The 17,500-nt window shown below is 38.9% G+C and overlaps 1 protein-coding gene across 4 annotated transcripts in view; it reads right to left on the reverse strand.

Annotated features, from left to right (window-relative positions):
- The window catches only part of epha8 (eph receptor A8), a 348,864-nt gene that overhangs the window by 40,241 nt on the left and 291,123 nt on the right, over window positions 1-17,500 (reverse strand). For all 4 annotated transcript variants that reach the window (XM_036151370.1, XM_036151369.1, XM_036151372.1 and 1 more), the window contains exons 8-10: window positions 16,466-16,888; window positions 11,343-11,467; window positions 4,036-4,198 (exon numbers count right to left, since the gene is read on the reverse strand). In XM_036151370.1, the coding sequence (XP_036007263.1) occupies window positions 4,036-4,198; window positions 11,343-11,467; window positions 16,466-16,888 (711 nt within the window). The remainder of the gene's footprint in view (window positions 1-4,035; window positions 4,199-11,342; window positions 11,468-16,465; window positions 16,889-17,500) is intronic.

The following is a 17,500-nucleotide window of genomic DNA, read 5'->3' on the forward strand; positions in this document are numbered from 1 at the left end:
GCCTACCAGATACAATAAGGACAAAACAGATGCCTTTTCTTACCTGTTGGCGGAAAATATGCCAGAATATGATCATGTTCTTATTGTGGGAGCTTTTCATACACAAGTGTGTTGTCCTGAAAAGCCGATGGCCCAGGATGTTTTAAATCTGGTTGACTCTTTTAATCCAGTACAGTCTGTGTCTGCACCCACACAGAGAGGTGGACACACACTGCATCTTGTTTTATTTTACAGCTTACTCATTTTTAATTTAGATCTCTGTCAAGTAGTTTGGATGGATCTTAAACCTGTTTTATTTGAGCTTTCTCTTCCCTGTCTGAAACTTAACCCTGTTGTCTGCTGCTGGTCAGTTTTCTATTCTTTTTTAATCAGGACTCCTGAATCCTCATATGAAAGCTGTGAAGAACTCAACTCATGGTTTTCCTCAACCTGTCAAAATGTTTTAGGTTCTGTGGCCCCCCTTAAGATCAGCAAAGTAAAAGCCAAAACTGAACCCTGGTTGAATGAAACAACCCGTACTATCAGAAGAGTGCAGGAGAGCGGAGCATAACTGGAAGAAGGATACACTTCAAGTCTCATTTGAAATATTGAAATACAAATGAAGTTCTTATCTGAAAATTGTCAAGGATGCAAGGAGAAAACACTTTTCTGTTATTATTCAGGAAAATTGGCACAAACCTATTATTGTATCTAAAACTATTGAGCTGCTTCTGCATGTTCAACAGACGGTCTGTGTCGAGCCCTCACAGGAAATTTATAAATTTCTTTGTGAAAAATGGAACATCTCTGAAGGCTCAGATCCCTCTTTCTGTTTCTGACTCATCATTTGTGCACAAGTTCTACAACCAATTATAAAGAGTAATTTGTCCTCTGGTGTTGTTCCTTTTAATCTTAAACAGGCAGTGTTTCACCCTCTTCTTAAAAAACCTGCTCTTGATGTTGATACTTTTGAGAATTACAGGAGTATGTCCAAATTGCCTTTTATTTCTAAAAATCTTGAAAAAGTGGTTTACAAGCAACTAATGGTATTTTTAGAAGTACATGGTATTTTAGAGGTTTTTAATGTGGTTTTAAAGCTTTGCACTGTCCTGAAACTGACCTTATAAGACTTTTTAACAATGGACTCAGGGGACTGTGTTATTATTGTGCTTCTGAATTTAAATGCTGCATTTGACACAGTTGACCATCAACATTTTAATTTAATTTAGTTTGGAGCTATACATGGGGGTCAGGGCTAATGAACTGCAGTGGTTTAGATCTTACTTAGCAGAACTTTCTTAGTAAATCTGAGTGAGTATGTGTCCTCTGCTGCTCCTCTTTATTGTGGGGTCCCACAGGGAACAGTTTTAGGCCCTTTGCTTTTTCTTTGTATCTGCTTCCTTTGGTTCTATCTTTAGGAAACAGGGTTTCCTTCCTCTGTTATGCAGATGATTCCCAAGTTTTTCTCCCTTTTAAAAAAAGCCAAAGGCTTCTCCTTAGATTTTTTATTCAATTGTCTAAATGATATAAAGTCCTGGATGGCTTCAAACATTTTACACTTGAAAAGGCAAAAACAGAAGTGAAAGTTTTTGGTAGCACATCTGACACCTCAAACACAGATCTTAGTTATCTGGCACAATATATTTGGCTGATTATCACAAATCTGGGGGTTAAGATAGATACAGAATAGATACAGAGCCAGATTAGGGCCGTTGTGAAATTGAGCTTTTTTCATTTAAGGCAGTTAGCCAAAGTAAAGCCTTTTATATTGAGGCAGCGTTTTGAAACAGTAATCCATGCATTTGTTACTTCTGATGTAACCTGCACGTGCAATGTTGCTCACAAAGGTCAAGTGAATGCTCAGGGAGGTTGTGTGTATGCTCAGACACATAACAAATTAGAGGAACATTCCCTGAACGAAGATTATAAATATATCATGCATACATTTTGCCCGCGATGTCATCAAAATGCATAGAACTGCAATGTTTTTCTTAAATCTTGATGTTTATGAACGCAGAAGTCTGCACAGATTGGTGACCTATCTGCCTGCATCCTTGGCAACTGCCTAGCAACAGCAGCCATGTTCTTTTTTTCGCTGGGGAAAACTTGATGGTCACGTGACCTGGTTGCAAGCCAATGTAAATGAATGGGGAAAAAAAAACGTAAGCCTGACACGCATTGAACAGCCAAATTGTGACAATACTATGTTTCCCCCTTTGGATCAACACGGATATTAAATGTTTGTTTCTAATCTTGATTTAAAAGAACTCAGGCTTTCTGCACTTTTACAGTTTTCTGGAAGTTTGTTCCAGATAAATGGAGCATAGGAACTAAATGCTGCTTCTCCATGTTTGGTTCTGGTTCTTGGTATGCAAAGTAGGCTTAAAATCAGAAGACCTGAGTGGTCTGGGAGGTCGATAGCCTCGTGAGACCATCCTGATCTGATTATCCAAAGAAAATTTGGAGCCGTTCACCAAACAAACGTCCAATCAGCGTTGGCTTTGAGGCGGGTTGAGGTGTGACGCAACGAGAAGCGCAACAGTTCAGTCTAAAGAACATGGCGGCTTCAGCCGGTGAAACTAGCGTTAGCCTGGCTATCGAGCAAGTTTTATCGGAATTACAGAGTATTTCTTTGCTGAGCTAACGAGCCTTTACCTGCAGCAGCAAGAGTAGCTTGGCTTGTGGTTGTGTTTTGTGTTGTTTGGTTGTGAATCTGATTGGTTTATTTGGCCCGTCTATCACCAACATAGGCCAATCAGCTAACCAGTATTTTCACCCCTTCAAAAAATTACTTCAACGGAAGGTTTCCAGATGGATATGCGGAGCAAATCTATCTGGCGGAGTCAGGTTAGGAGGTCGATACACAGACAGATAATCTGTAATGTATTTAGGTACTAAGCCATTCTGGGATTTCTAAACTAACAAAAGTATTTTAAAGTCTATTTTCTGAGATACAGGGAGCCATGGAAGGATAATAAGGTAGGCTAACAACTGGATGAAGAGAGGAATGATGAACGGACTCACATTAATAGATGTGTGGATGAATGGACAAACATTGATTGTTAGATGGTTCCAGGATAAACAATGTAGCTGTTGTCTCAACCATGGAACAGTAGAGCAGATATTTACCCTTGCAGAACAACGTGGGGTGTCATCTGAATCCGGTTGTCTTGTCTAAATGTTTCCCCTGAGGCATTTTGTGGGGGTAGCTGCTGGAGTATGAGGTGCTGGGGATTTTCTTAAGAGTTTATCTGGATCTTGTATAAGAAAAGCAAGAGCTTCACAAATTCTCTGAGATAACCTGGTGCTTTTCCACAAAGAGCTGTCAAAGATAGCAGGAGAGTCTTAAACTATACTCTAAAATAAACCGGAAGCCAGTGTATTTGCATCAAGATTGTAGTCACATGTGAAGACTTGGATTATTTGGTCAGAAGCCTGGCAGCAGCAACTTGCAACTATTAAAAATGTCTCATTAAGACATGTATGGTGGATTGCAATGCTACAAAACTGATGAAACAATAACATGAATTTTACATAAACTATACACTCTGTTTTTCAAACCATAGAATGTGTTAGTAAATTGCTACAAATTGTCCAGAAAACTATTTAACAATTAAAATTATAAACTGATTCTGAATGCACAGCAAAATAACTATAATTGATCTGTCTATATAGTATGATATATTCGATTATAAATTTGATCTGTTTGTCTTGTAAATAGCTTTGGGATGACATTTGTTTTACAATGCACTATATAATAAAGTAAATTGAGAAACCACAAAGAATAAAGGTGTGGATGTATAAATGGGTGGGGGGGGGGGGGGGTAGGTGGGTGGATGAATTTATCTTTTAGTCAGTTAAACGGGGAATAAAGTGAAGAAATACAAATATTTTTCCAGACTGTTTTTCCCCATACAAATTGTGACCAGGAAAATATTTAAATCACATTTAGTTTACCAGATGTTTTCAGACTGCGAAGTATTAAAGACAATTTTGAATGGTTCCAAATTCTGATGAGAGTCAAGAGATTATGTCCAACAGCTGTGTTAAATTCACCTGCTTTTCCAGTCTGGATCTCGATGTTCTGGCTGAAACGTCCACAACCTGCTGATGTTCTGGCCCGAACCTGGAAGATGTACTTTGTGCCTGGCTTCAGCCCTGACACAAGAGCACTGGTGTTTTTAGTTTTTAGAGTGGAGTAACTCTGCTCTTCATTGTCCTGTTAGACAAACACAGACATTTAAACTTAAGTTTTCAGGAATTTGGCTTTCTTGTCCCATTTTTGAGCATACGGCATACTCTTAAGTCAATAGTAAAGGTTACAGTGATTTAAAAAAGCATTTCAATTTAGCTTTTTTTTTATTATAAAGTACAGTGATTGAGTCATAACCAATCCATAATATATGACTTTTCATATATGATATGCACTACACTTTCCTGTATTTATGAAGAACTTCTAATATTAATTATATGTCTTTTTAAAGACGATACTGTTCACTCACTGGTAGTGAGGGTTAAAATAACCAGCAATTATGACAAAGCAAACCAAGTAATACCTTCCAGCTAAAATAAACAGATTCCTGAAAGGCATTTTTGTAGCCCGACAACCTTTTGTGCAACCTTTGGATTTATTCACACCATAGTATTTCCATAACTAAACCAGATCTGGAAATGCTATGGCTACAATGCTACAATTGTATTTAGCTGGTTGTGTATATAAAAAAACCTGCTCCATTGCTGACAAAATCAGCTTCAATTATGTCTGAGTTTCCACAACTTGGCTGTCGTTTTGAGGTGCTGAGAGGTGCTAGTAAGATCCTAGCACCACCATGCATGACAGTTGATAGTGTTCTTAGGTTTGAAAACTCCACCTTGACCTCTTTAAAGATTTACATTCTTATTGTGACTTAGACTTAGACAACTTTATTTGTCATTTTGTATGCACAGAGTGCGTACAGAACGAAATTTTGTTTGCATACAGCTTGAACATTACAGTAAATTACAGGATAAAGTGCGGCAGTGATTTACAGTAAACAATTGAAATGTAAACAATGCAGGAGAAAGAGAGAGTGTGCGATCACAGTGAACAGGTGAGTATTTTTAAAAACCATTTGTATGTGCAGAAATGATTGTGCAAAGGGCATTTGTGCAAGAATGCATTTTAGAAACTGAGAGTTCGGCAGCATTTGTAATGCTAGATAAAGATGCAATGATGCAAATGTGCAAATGTAAATACTTTACTCTTAGTTTTATTCAACTATAAAACAGAGCTGTTTGGCTGATTCACCACCTAAACAATGGACGAAACTTGTGTGATGCCATTTCCTCGCTTTGATTGCTGCGGTGCCTCTCACTTTTCAGGCTGGTGTGCAAAGCACATGCAGAGAAAAAAGCACATCTGTGGCGATACAATTTAAAGTGTTTGTATTTGTGCTGTGATCCAGGGAGCAATTTACCTTTCAACATTCCTTCTCCTCCCAGAGCAGAACGGACAGATGTGTTGCTGTTTGATTTTTCAATTTTTTTCTCCATTTCACATTGCTCATTTTGCCAAATACGATCACTTTATACAAGTAGGAGATCCTAGTAAAATTCCGACAGGCGAGTGTGCATTAATATAAAACAGATAAGGTGGTAAAATGAACGGCAAGTGAACATAACACTAAGGAAATCAATGCTGAGGATCTAAATAAGGTGCTTTAAAAGATTTTCATGCTGTGTGACAATCAATGAATTTTGCTAGTTTTCATCATCACGACACATTTTGTAATCCAGTCTAATTTCTCTTCTTTAATCACAAGGAGTGCCTTTGTGTTTTTTTTTCTTCATGTACTATCAACCAATCACAGCTCTTAAAAGACAGCATCACTCCTAGCAACAAGATCATCCACACCTCTTCCCTGAGATAAACATTTCCTTCATTTCCTTCCTCAGAGTCACTCTCAATAGCTATTTGAATCACTTTAGCTAGGACTCCAAGGTAGGAATTTTTAGGCTAGGATAGGATCTCTCTGAGAGGATTCTGATAATCTTTCTGAATACGGGCAGAGGTGTTCTAGTAGCGTTTGATTTATGATAGATTAGAGCCTCAGAGGTTCTTGGGTTGTTCCAAAAACATCCTAAAATGTTTTCTTTCATCTTGAAGGTTCAAGTCACATAGATAAAACCTGAACACAACAGTGTTACAAAAAGAACAATGATCCCAACACACATCAAAACTGGTTTAGGAAAGCTTAAATTAGGTTCCTGAATGGCCTTATCAAAGCCCTGATTAAATGTTCTGGACTTTGCTAAAAAAGCTGGGATCCATACCAGGAAACCAGCCATTTCACATGAACTGTACTAACTGAGCCACTAAGAGTGTGAAAATGTCTGTCCAAAAATACCAGAATCTACATGTGTACAAATGTGTGTGATCAAAGGGCAGCTTGCAAAGGAACCTATAAGTATAATATTGACATCATGTGTCCCATATTATGATGGTGGTGGAGATGTTGTCTGATAAAGATTTAATTTAAAGAAAAGCAATAAAGAAAACAAAGAACTGGCACAACTAGAGAAAAAAATCTAAATGGAAATAACAAAGCAAATAGAACACAGGGAAACTGGTATGGAGGATACACACAAGAAAATTTGGCAAAGAGGCGAGGGACTGACAGGCTTTTAACTAGTGAATGGTAGAGAACCAGCTGTGACAGAGAGATGATGTAATGCAGTTGGGAAAGAACCAGATAAGGGAAACTGAGTGAAGGTGACTAATAAAATCAGAAAAGAACCCAAAGAAAGCTGAAGAAGAACACAAAAGTATTTACTAATCAAAGGAAAATGAATAAAACTGAAGTTTTGATTCTCAACCAACACACAAATAGTTGAACACATGGAAGAACTGAGAAACTCTAAAAATGCAAACAAATTAGAACCAAAAAATAAAGACCAATGTATCATGACACTATGCAAAGGATTGCTTTCACATTCAGGATTAAAAATCCATTTAATTATTCCTGTCACTGCTGTCCTCACTTTGTTGAGACAGAGCAGGTTAAATGGTTACAAGAGGTGCTTGTGACTACCAACGTGAATGATTCATGCGTCTTTAGCAAGGATTTTGTCTTCATCCTCCTCAGCTAATGAGGAGCTGCAATGGACCACTGCCCTCCCCATGACTCTGATTTGTTCTGTGAAGTCTTAGAGAAACCTTGAGAATATACACTGCTGACTGGTCAACTTGAAATCCCCCAACAAGCGTCTCAGCCTCTGGGTGAAGATTAAGACGCAGAGCAAAAGAGGAGCTAATCCTTCAGCCCGCCCCTCACCAACCTGCTTGTTTGGCTATGAGACTGCAGGCTCCCAGGCTGCTCCCTTTGCAATTAGATGATTCCTATCACCACACACACAAACAACCAGACACACACACGCGTGCTTGCAGCAATTAGCTGATTGTGAGCTTTATGTCCCCAACAGCCGTTTGCTGTCACTGTCACTTTTGCTAAGTTGAAATCCACAGTGTCTCATCCTCCTTCATCCTCTCCTTTTCGACCCCCATTTCCTTTCAATTAGCAGACCTGCCACCAGGATCTCTCTCCTGGAATAAGTTATCCACTATCCATCCAAGTGCTACAACTTGTATCTTGACTCAGCTCTGTCCTACAATGAGCTTACACATATAACAGAGACTGTATTTTAAAATGATTATAGTACATTGTGTTGCTTTTCTCCCTTTAAAGCCTACCTGGGTAGTGGCATGTCTTTCAAACAAAACTGTATGAAATAATACAGGAAATATTTTGCAAAACTGTGTACACCCATTGAACCTTTCTACTCTGTCATGTTACAAACATTTTTGTGATTCTCTGAAATTGACTAACACACAGTAATGCATAATTGTGAAATGGTAGAAAAAAGATACAATATTTCACAAATGAAATAACAAAATGTGTTTTTGCATCAAGCCCCCTCTTCCAGTATAAGTCATTACTTTGTGCAACCACAATCAAATGTGTCATATCATCAAGCACAATTTGATATCAAACAAAGATACAAACTGCAGATTTTTCTCATCAGAGGTAAAAAGTTTTCCAAACCAGTCCCCAACCTTTTTAAATCACATGATTAAGGGGAATTTATCACTGTCTGGAGAGCAGAGTTCAATTTTGTGAGCCATACCATAGCCTGTTCAATGCCAGACCTGCAGAATCAAGTAGTCATTTAAATACAACATTTCAACAACATCAAATAGGCTGAAAGATCTTAAAAAGCAACTGATTTACTTCACTATTTTAACTTCAGTTGCTAGAGAGAACCAGTGCTCATTAATAGAGATTTTTAATAACACAAAAGTAAATTAATCCAATAGCAGTCAGGGCTGATTGTTTAACCAACTCAGCTCAGCCTTTAACTCCGTCCTCCCAGACATGCTAGTCCTGAAGCTCCACATCCTATAATTGTGTGGATCAGTGACATCCTCACCAACAGACCCAGGAGGTGAGGACAGGGAAACGCACATATGATCCCACCACTGATCCTCAACACAGGAACGATGCTGGGTTTGTCCTCAGCCCTGCTCTCCTCACCCTCTACATCCACCACTGCTCTGCTATCCATCCCACAAACACGGTAGTGAAACTTGCAGATGACACTGCTGTGGTGGGTCTCAATTTCAACAATGATGAGTCCCACTACAGAAAGGAGGTCCACAATCTCACACAATGGTGTTCCAGGAACAATCCCATCCTGAACTGCATTTGATGCAGTTGATCACAATATTCTCCTACAAAGACTTGAACATACTGTAGGGATTAAGGGAAAAGCATTAGGCTGGTTTAAATCTTATCTGTCGGACAGATTCCAGTTTGTTCATGTTAATAATAAATCTTCCTCAAACTCTAGGGTCACCTGTGGAGTACCAAAGGGTTCAGTCCTTGGACCAATTCTCTTTACTATATATATGCTTCCTATTGGCAAAATTATCAGACAGCATGGGATTAATTTCCACTGTTATGCTGATGATACTCAGCTATATTTATCCATAAATCCTGATGAATCCAATCAATTACTTCGACTGCAGTCATGTCTTGATGACATCAAAAGCTGGATGACTTTAAATTTCCTGCATCTAAATTCTGACAAGACAGAAGTTGTAATCTTTGGACCAGAGTCTTCAAAAAATAAACTTCTTAATCAATCACTTAATCTGGATGGCATTAAATTGACCTCTGGTAATAAAGTTAATAATAATAATAATAATAATAATAATAATAATAATAATAATAATAATAATAATAATAATAATAATAATAATAATAATAACAATAATAATAATAATAATCTTGAACATGTGGGTTTTGAGTTTTGATTTGAACACGGGTAAAGACTCGGTATTGCAGATGTCAGGGGGGAGAAGATTCCAGAGTGTGGGCGGAGAACGAGAAAAAGCTCTGCTCCCCATGGTACTAAGACGGGCTGAGCCAAGTTAAAAATCTTGGTGTTATTTTTGACCAAGACATGTCATTTAAATCTAATATTATAATATAATATTATTTTTCCTGAGTTTCCTTTTTTATACTGTTCTCCAGTTTTGCATTGTATTACATTGAGATGACTGTTGTCATTTCAGCTTTTAACTTTCTGTTCTCTCTCTTTTCTCTTCATAGTAGGTACACCTGGTCTGACGTTCTGTTAACTGTGACATCATCCAGAGAAGACAGATCATCCACTACTACCATCTAATGTAGAACAGATTACTAGATCAATGTGTGCTTCTGTGCTTGTTTGTCTGTCTTGTTGTGTCTCTGCTCTGTCTTCTGTAACCCGCTAATGCTTCCCACTAATGGGTGGTTTTTCTTCCCACTGTCGCTTCATGCTTGCTCAGTATGAGGGATTGCAGCAAAGCCATGTACAATGCAGATGACTCTCCCTGTGGCTCTACGGTTCCCCAGGAGTGAATGCTGCTTGTCGGGACTTTGATGCAATCAACTGGTTTCCTTATATAGGACATTTTTGACCAATCTGTATAATCTGATTGATTCTGACTTTGTAAAGTGCCTCAAGTTGATATGTTTCATGAATTGGTGCTATATAAATAATATTGAATTGAATTGAATTGAACACCAGCAAGACAAATGAGGTCATAGTGAACTACAGGAGGTTTATGAAGGCTGAACACATTCCATTCTGCATACAGGGGGAGGTGGTGAAGTGTGTGGACAGCATAAGGTTCCTGGGCATTCACATTTCTACTGACCTCTCCTGGATTGAGAACACCTGCCATCTGGTAAAAAAAGGGACAACAACGGCTCTTCTTCCTCAGGAAACTGAAACAAACTGGACTTTGCACTAAGCAGCTAAAAAAACTTTTACAGAGCTACGATAGAAAGCATTTTGTGTCTCAGCCTGACAGTGTGATATGGGAGCTGCAAAGTGCAGGATAGGAGGGATTTAGCATGGGTGGTGAGGACGGCACAGGGGATTGTGGGATGCCGTCTAAAGGACCTAGGCACGGTCCATGCTGTACAAGTCCAGAGAAGGGCCAGAAGTATTGCCACAGATCCCACCCACCTGGGCAATGCACTGTTTGTCCCACTTCCATCAGGAAAATGATTCAGAGACTAATGGACTTAGAAACAGCTTATTTCCCAACCTCTAAGGGCTAGTGCCCCCTGCTAAAAATCAACAAACTACCAACCCAGTTCATTGCCTGTCACGTTACAAACACACTACTGGTTACACAGGTTCTGAGCCAATGACGATCATTTATACTGTCTCTCACCTGCAAATGTGTATTTGCACACTTTATTCCCTCAGGGACTGTCCGGTTAGATATCCATGCAAATTGCGCAATTCTGCAACTAAATTTATTGTGCAGTATTGTAGACTGTTGTCTGACTTTTTGACTTCAAAATGAGTCTATTAGCTGCTATGGACTATATGTGCGCTTAAGCCTCTTACAGAGTGTTGATGGCCAGTCCAATCAGCTGTTTTCCAAAAAAAATTTAAAAGATCATGTCTTGTGTCTGTGTGTTATGTCTAATTATGTGCACTGTGAGTCAGTGTCTGCCTAATCAAAAATGTCATTATAGTAACACATAATGACAATATATATTCTTGATTATTGAGTCTGAGGTTTAAAATAACAGCTGGATTTTGATGATGAATTTAAATTACACATAGATGGACTATTTAGTAATTAGGAAATTTCTGATTTTATTTAGGGGAGTCAGAGGAAGGGATGCTTAATCCAAATTATTTGTTGAAAACCACAAATCTGTTTATTTTGACTTAATAGCTATACACTACTTCAAATATAGTCTTTCCATTGTGAGTGATATAAATAATTTTGCAAGTCAGTGTATTTTTGTTACCTTTACCTTCTCATAGTATTTGATGTCATACTCAAGGATGACTCCATTGGGCTGGTCCGGTTCATGCCACATCAGAGTCACACTGTTCTGACTGGTGTTCTCCTGGCGGATAGATAACACTTCTGAGGGGGCTGTAAAACAATCAGGAGAAATTCCTTTAGTTCAAACAGCAGAAAATATTTATTTACCTTGAAACCACACTTCACAAGCCAACACAGCTCTTTTTGTGATCATGGTAATACCTCTTGAAAAAGAACAGACCATTAAGGCTGGATCTTATCTCAGTGAAAGCAATCTTAAAACAATGCAAAATGTATTTTATTTGTAACCCTCATCAGCAGCAGAATATAATCTCACTTCCAAACGAGCTACAAAATCAAAATTAATTGTGAATGAAGATGTTTTCGAACCCATAAAGATTATGAGTTGGATGTGATTTTCTTCAATGGATAGAAAGAAATGGTTTAAACTTGCATTAGTCTGACTGTAAATCATTTTAATTAAGCAAAACAAAACACAGCTTTTCAAAATGAAATCTTGTAATAAATATGAATTGCATTCTTATATTTGCTGTGAAGAAATGGGGGCTGCGTAGTGGAGCAGTGGGTAGCATTGCTGCCTTGCAGCAACAAGGTCCAGTCCACCGTGGATGGAAATTAAGAATGTATTATTTTATATTTTTAAGCTCCTGATTTCCCTGCTGTGTAAGATTTTGTAGAAACACTACTATGTTTATAAAACCAGAGTGGTTAATGAGCAGTAAAGAACAATAAAATATCAGCAAGCTAGGCGGTACCTTTGTCAACTATTTAAAAAACAAATGAGACAGGTGCAAAATGTTCGATAAAACTGAAGGTGGTTGGTAAAAATGACAGGAAGGTTAAGTTCTCATTATTCCCTGTCACTGTCGTGCTTTCATTGCTTTTTACAACACTATACAACTTTGACTCTTGCTATCCCAAACTATTTTTTTAAAGAACATACAACATACTGTGTTGTAGGATTGGTATGCTTAGTAAGCATTTTCTTTCTCATTGTTTTCAAATTAGCTTTTTTATTTTTGTTCTGTGCTCTATAGAGCAACAAGGAACCCTGGACTTAATGCTGCCAGCATGAGTAATTAAATACATATATGATCCATTCATTTAGTAGATCATCATCGGTGGCCATCTTCATGCTGTATTGCAGAATTGTTGCCGTTTCATCTTGAATGGTGGTTCTAATGCTTTTCTCCTCACAGTCCGTGACTCCAGCCAGCCATTACACACTTCACTCCTTACCATACTCCTCTGTTATTATTCATACCAATAAAGATATTTTACTGCTTTACTGCATCTGTGTTTGTTGCTTCCAGGTTGTCATGGAAAACCCAGCTGTGACAGAAGATGATCGAGGAGACCCCTCACTCTGCCCCCCATCACCATACTTAACAGCCCTGTGATGGCTAAGGAACCTTCAGGCTTCTGGGATCCACCATATTTCACGACCTAAAGTGGAAGCCCAATATTGTCGTTGTAGTCATCATCATCATCATCATCATCATCATCATCATCATCATCATCATCATCATCATCTTCTTCTTCATCAGCATCATCACCATCTTCATCATCATCATCCTCATCATCATCTTCATCATCATCCTCACCATCATCATCATCATCATCATCTTCATCATCATCCTCACCATCATCATCATCATCATCAAGAAGGCCCAGCAGAGGATGAGCTTCCTAAACCAGCTCAGGAAGCTCAACCTGCCTAAGGAGCTGCTGATCAACTTCTACACAGCCATCATCCTGTCTGTTCTCTGCTCATCATTAACTGTATGGTTTAGATCTGTCACCAAAAAAGATCTAACAGAAGCAAGAGTAACTAACTAAAATCCATAATCAACAGAATAAAAAATAATGACAAGAACCAAGAAGAGATGAACATAATCTACATCAGTGAACTTAAACACAGAGTGGAATTCCAAACTCACGAGCAAGTTTCTTTCACACTCTCCTCTCTTCAACCTTTGACAGAACTTAAAAGGTTATAAAGATTTAGCTGTTTGTGTATCCGGCAGCAGGGCCGGATTATCCATAATGGTCAGTGGGCCAGGCCCAGGGGCACCAACCATGGGGGGGGGCACCACATGACACATGCTTTAAAAATATATTTTTCATAAATTGTTATATTATTTACTTGAAATTGTTGAAAGACCATGAATTATTTGTTTTGTGAACACTGATGTCACAATAATAATAAATGATAAATAAATCAAGATTTTTTTGATTTCAACATTTTAAAATGAGATATTTGAATATTGCTCACTGCTCATATGCCTACATGTAGTTGTGTAAGTTAGTAAATAGTAAATTACATTACAGAAATCCCCTTGATTATGTCTGATGTTTTTGACCGGAGGACAGCACGGGTAAGGGGGTGTGTGTGTGTGGGGTGGGGGGGGGGGCTTTGAGGTATAGTGCCCAGGGGCACCACATTGTCTTAATACGGGCCTGCCGGCAGTCTCACCATAGTCTCCACCATATCATTGCTCTCCCTCCCTCAGCTTAATTACCTTTACATGATTTACCTGTGCTTAATTGTTCCACCAATCTTCCCTTCTATCTGCTCCCCTATTTATCCAGTCAGCTTAGTCATGCTCATTGTTAGGTCCTCCATTATGCAATCCCTGTTCTGGTGGTCTCCTTGTGTTCCTGAACCCTGCTTCATCAGCCTGCATGTAAGTTTTGCCTTTTTCTTATCGATAAATCACCATTCACCTCAACATACGGCCCGGCTCCTACCTCTTGTCTGCACTTTGGTTCTCTAACCAAAACCCACAATGTGACAGATGTGACAAGTATATTAAAGGAACATTTATTTTCTATTTTTTTTGTCTTGGGAAGGTTATGGCTAGGGTTTAGATAAATGGTCCAGGATTGCTATTGTGATGTTTCTGTAAGATTATAAACTTATTTATTCTCCCACAATGGAGAAATGCAGGTATGTGTTCATGTATGTGTTTGAATGTTTGGTCAGCTCTCCTTCTGCACAGCACTTGTCAGTGATTCAAACTGTGCTTTCAGCTTAACTTGGTTTATCTTGATCAGCTTAAAGAGAGCCAATCAGTGGGTTTTTATCGTTTGAATCTATTTAGACCTATTATAGCCAACTTTGGATTTTGGGTAGTATGGCACCAATGCCAGTTTTTGGCCCCGATACCGATACCGATACCGATACCCGAAGCCTGGCTGTGCAGTATTGGCCGATACCGATACCATCTGTTTGAAACTGATGTGTGTATATGTGAAGAACTGCATACTACTTATGGTAGTAGAACTTTTTATTGCCTACCTGCAATGGGTGACAATAGTTGAATAAACTTTTGGCTCTCAAAGGCCAAAATAGTGCAACATTCATGAACTTCTATAACATGTATAATAGTAGTGCAACAGTAAAACAGTAAAATTACATTAATAACTGAATAATCTCTTTTAAACTCCGAGTTTTGGCTCTCAAATGCCAAAATAGTGGAACTTTCATGAACTTCTATAACATGTATAATACTAGTCAGGACAGGGAAGGCTGCGTTCAAGTGACATACAAACATCAACATGGTATCAGTGCCTATTTGTTGGTACTCGCTGATACCGATAGCAGCATTTTAGTGCTGGATCAGAGCCCGTCCCATACTGGTATCGCTATCGGTGCAACACTAGTTTTGGGCACTGTTTTATTTACCTGTTTTTCCTCCATCTCCCTCTTTTCCTCGTATCTCTCACTGCATACAAACAGGCTGCTTTCAAGTTTTTGACCTATTGTTTACAATTTTGGCGCCAGTTCCACACCAGGAGCTTATGTGGCTTCTGGTGCCTTGCAGCAAGAAGGTTCTGGGTTCAACTACAACCCTGGGTCTTTCTGCATTGAGTTTGCATGGGAGAACATGCGTGGGTTCTTTCCTCCCACAGTCCAAAACCATGACAGTTAGGTTAATTGGTCTTTGTTCTATTAACTGTGACATCATCTAGAGAAGACGGCTCACCCGCTAATGTAGAACCATCTAATGTAGAACAGATTACTAGATCAATGTGAGCTTCTGTGCTTTTTTGTCTCTCTTGTTGTGTCTCTGCTCTGTCTTCTGTAACCCCAGTCGGTCGAGGCAGATGACCGTTCATACTGAGCCCGGTTCTGGTGGAGGTTTTCCTTCCCGTTAATGGGGAGTTTTTCTTCCCACTGTCACTTCATGCTTGCTCAGTATGAGGGATTGCTGCAAAGCCATGTACAATGCAGATGACTCTCCCTGTAGCTCTACGCTTCCCCAGGAGTGAATGCTGCTTGGAGAGACTTTGAAGCAATCAACTGGTTTCCTTATATAGGACATTTTTGACCAATCTGTATAATATGATTGAATTTGACTTTGTAAAGTGCCTTGAGATGACATGTTTCATGAATTGGCGCTATATAAATAAAATTGAATTGAATTGAATTAAATTCTCCTTAGGTGTGAGTGTGTGCGTGGATGGTTGTTTGTCCTGTTTGTCTATATGTTGCCCTGCGACAGACTGGCGACCTGTTCAGGGCGTACCCCGCCTCTTGCCCATTGAATGCGACCCCATGAGGGATAAGCGTGCATAGATAATGGCTGGATGGATTATTGTAGACATAAAGTGCAATTTTCTTGGCTTTCAAGCTGGAACAAATTTAATGAAAGACATGTCCCTTAGTAGTATATCAGACCCTCAACATTGAGTTTGACTACGAATCCCACTCGGACCTTTCAAAATAAAGCGTTACAGATGTTACAATGGGTCTGTTTAGTAAACTTGTAATTAACAAAATGTTTTCAGCATTTCAATTGATAACCAAGCCTTCAACTAAGCAGGACTCACTTTTCTCCTAACCAGGGCTGACCATAGAGTCAACCCTACTGCAGCAACAAGGCTTTGGTACACAAAAGTGTTTGGAGTTTGACTCTATACCAGCTCTAGAATGTAACACCAAAGTGCTTTTTCTTTGCTATAATCAAGCCATATATATATATATATATATATATATATATATATATATATATATATATATATATATATATATATATATAAAATAAAGTAGTATTCTTGATATGTTTGCGTTATGAAACTTACCTGCCTGGTTTGTTGTGATGTTAACCATGGCATACGGTGATGCCTCATTGCTCAGGTGTGTCACAGCATTCGTGGCCAGGATCCGGAAGGAGTAGTTGGTGTGGGCCACCAGGTTGAGGACTGTTACCCGAGACTCGGTCAAACCATTCTGCCGAGGAATGAATCTAACAGCAGCATTGCCTGAACGCTCCACAATGCCCCCTCCCCCCAACCCAATGCTGGCCCCTCCACCAGCCTTCCCCCCACTGCTGCCTCCAGGAGAAGCTGTGCAATCCTCACAGGGGCCTTCCCCTGAACACTTCTGGCACAATATGCTGTACTGCAGGTCGCTGCGTCCCCCTGTGTCCAGAGGGCGATCCCACTCTAAAACCACAGATGTTCCGTTGACTGAGGAGATGACGTTTACTGGAGCAGATGGAGGGCCTGAAGAAAGAAATAGGGAAATTTAAGTTCAATTTTAGGTTTAACTCTGGTAAACAAAGGTACTGTAAAACATATTTGCCACTTCATAAAATTCTTCTATTGTTGCTTTGTCTTCTTCACACTTACATCCTTACAACTCAAAAAATGTATAATCAGACAAACCTAAATAAATGTGTTTCAAATGGTGATTTAATTCAACAAAGGAAAACTGTTATCCAAAACAACCTGTTAAGTAATTTTCCACTAAACCTAATAAGGATGGGTTATGCCACCCTTTGTAGCAACAACTGTTATCAATCGTTCATTTAAACAAGCAATGAGTCTTTCAATATCCTAATGGAAAAATATTTGTCCACTCATTTTCTCCTAATTGTTGTGATTCAGTCACATTTATATAGGTTTTTGGCCATGAACAGTCCGTTTAATGTCATCCCACAGCATCCTAATTAGATTTAAGTCTGGATTCTGACTAGGCCATTCCTCTGCTTTTTTATGGACATGCTGGTGTTCTTCATATTGTTAACAAGTTGCATTACTCAAATGTGCTTCAGTTTAGAGTCAGACTTTAAACAGACATGCTCCTACAGGATTCTCTGAAAGAGAACACAATTC

The sequence above is a fragment of the Fundulus heteroclitus genome, chromosome 20 (assembly GCF_011125445.2).
Source record: "Fundulus heteroclitus isolate FHET01 chromosome 20, MU-UCD_Fhet_4.1, whole genome shotgun sequence".
In the NCBI taxonomy this organism is placed as follows: domain Eukaryota; kingdom Metazoa; phylum Chordata; class Actinopteri; order Cyprinodontiformes; family Fundulidae; genus Fundulus; species Fundulus heteroclitus.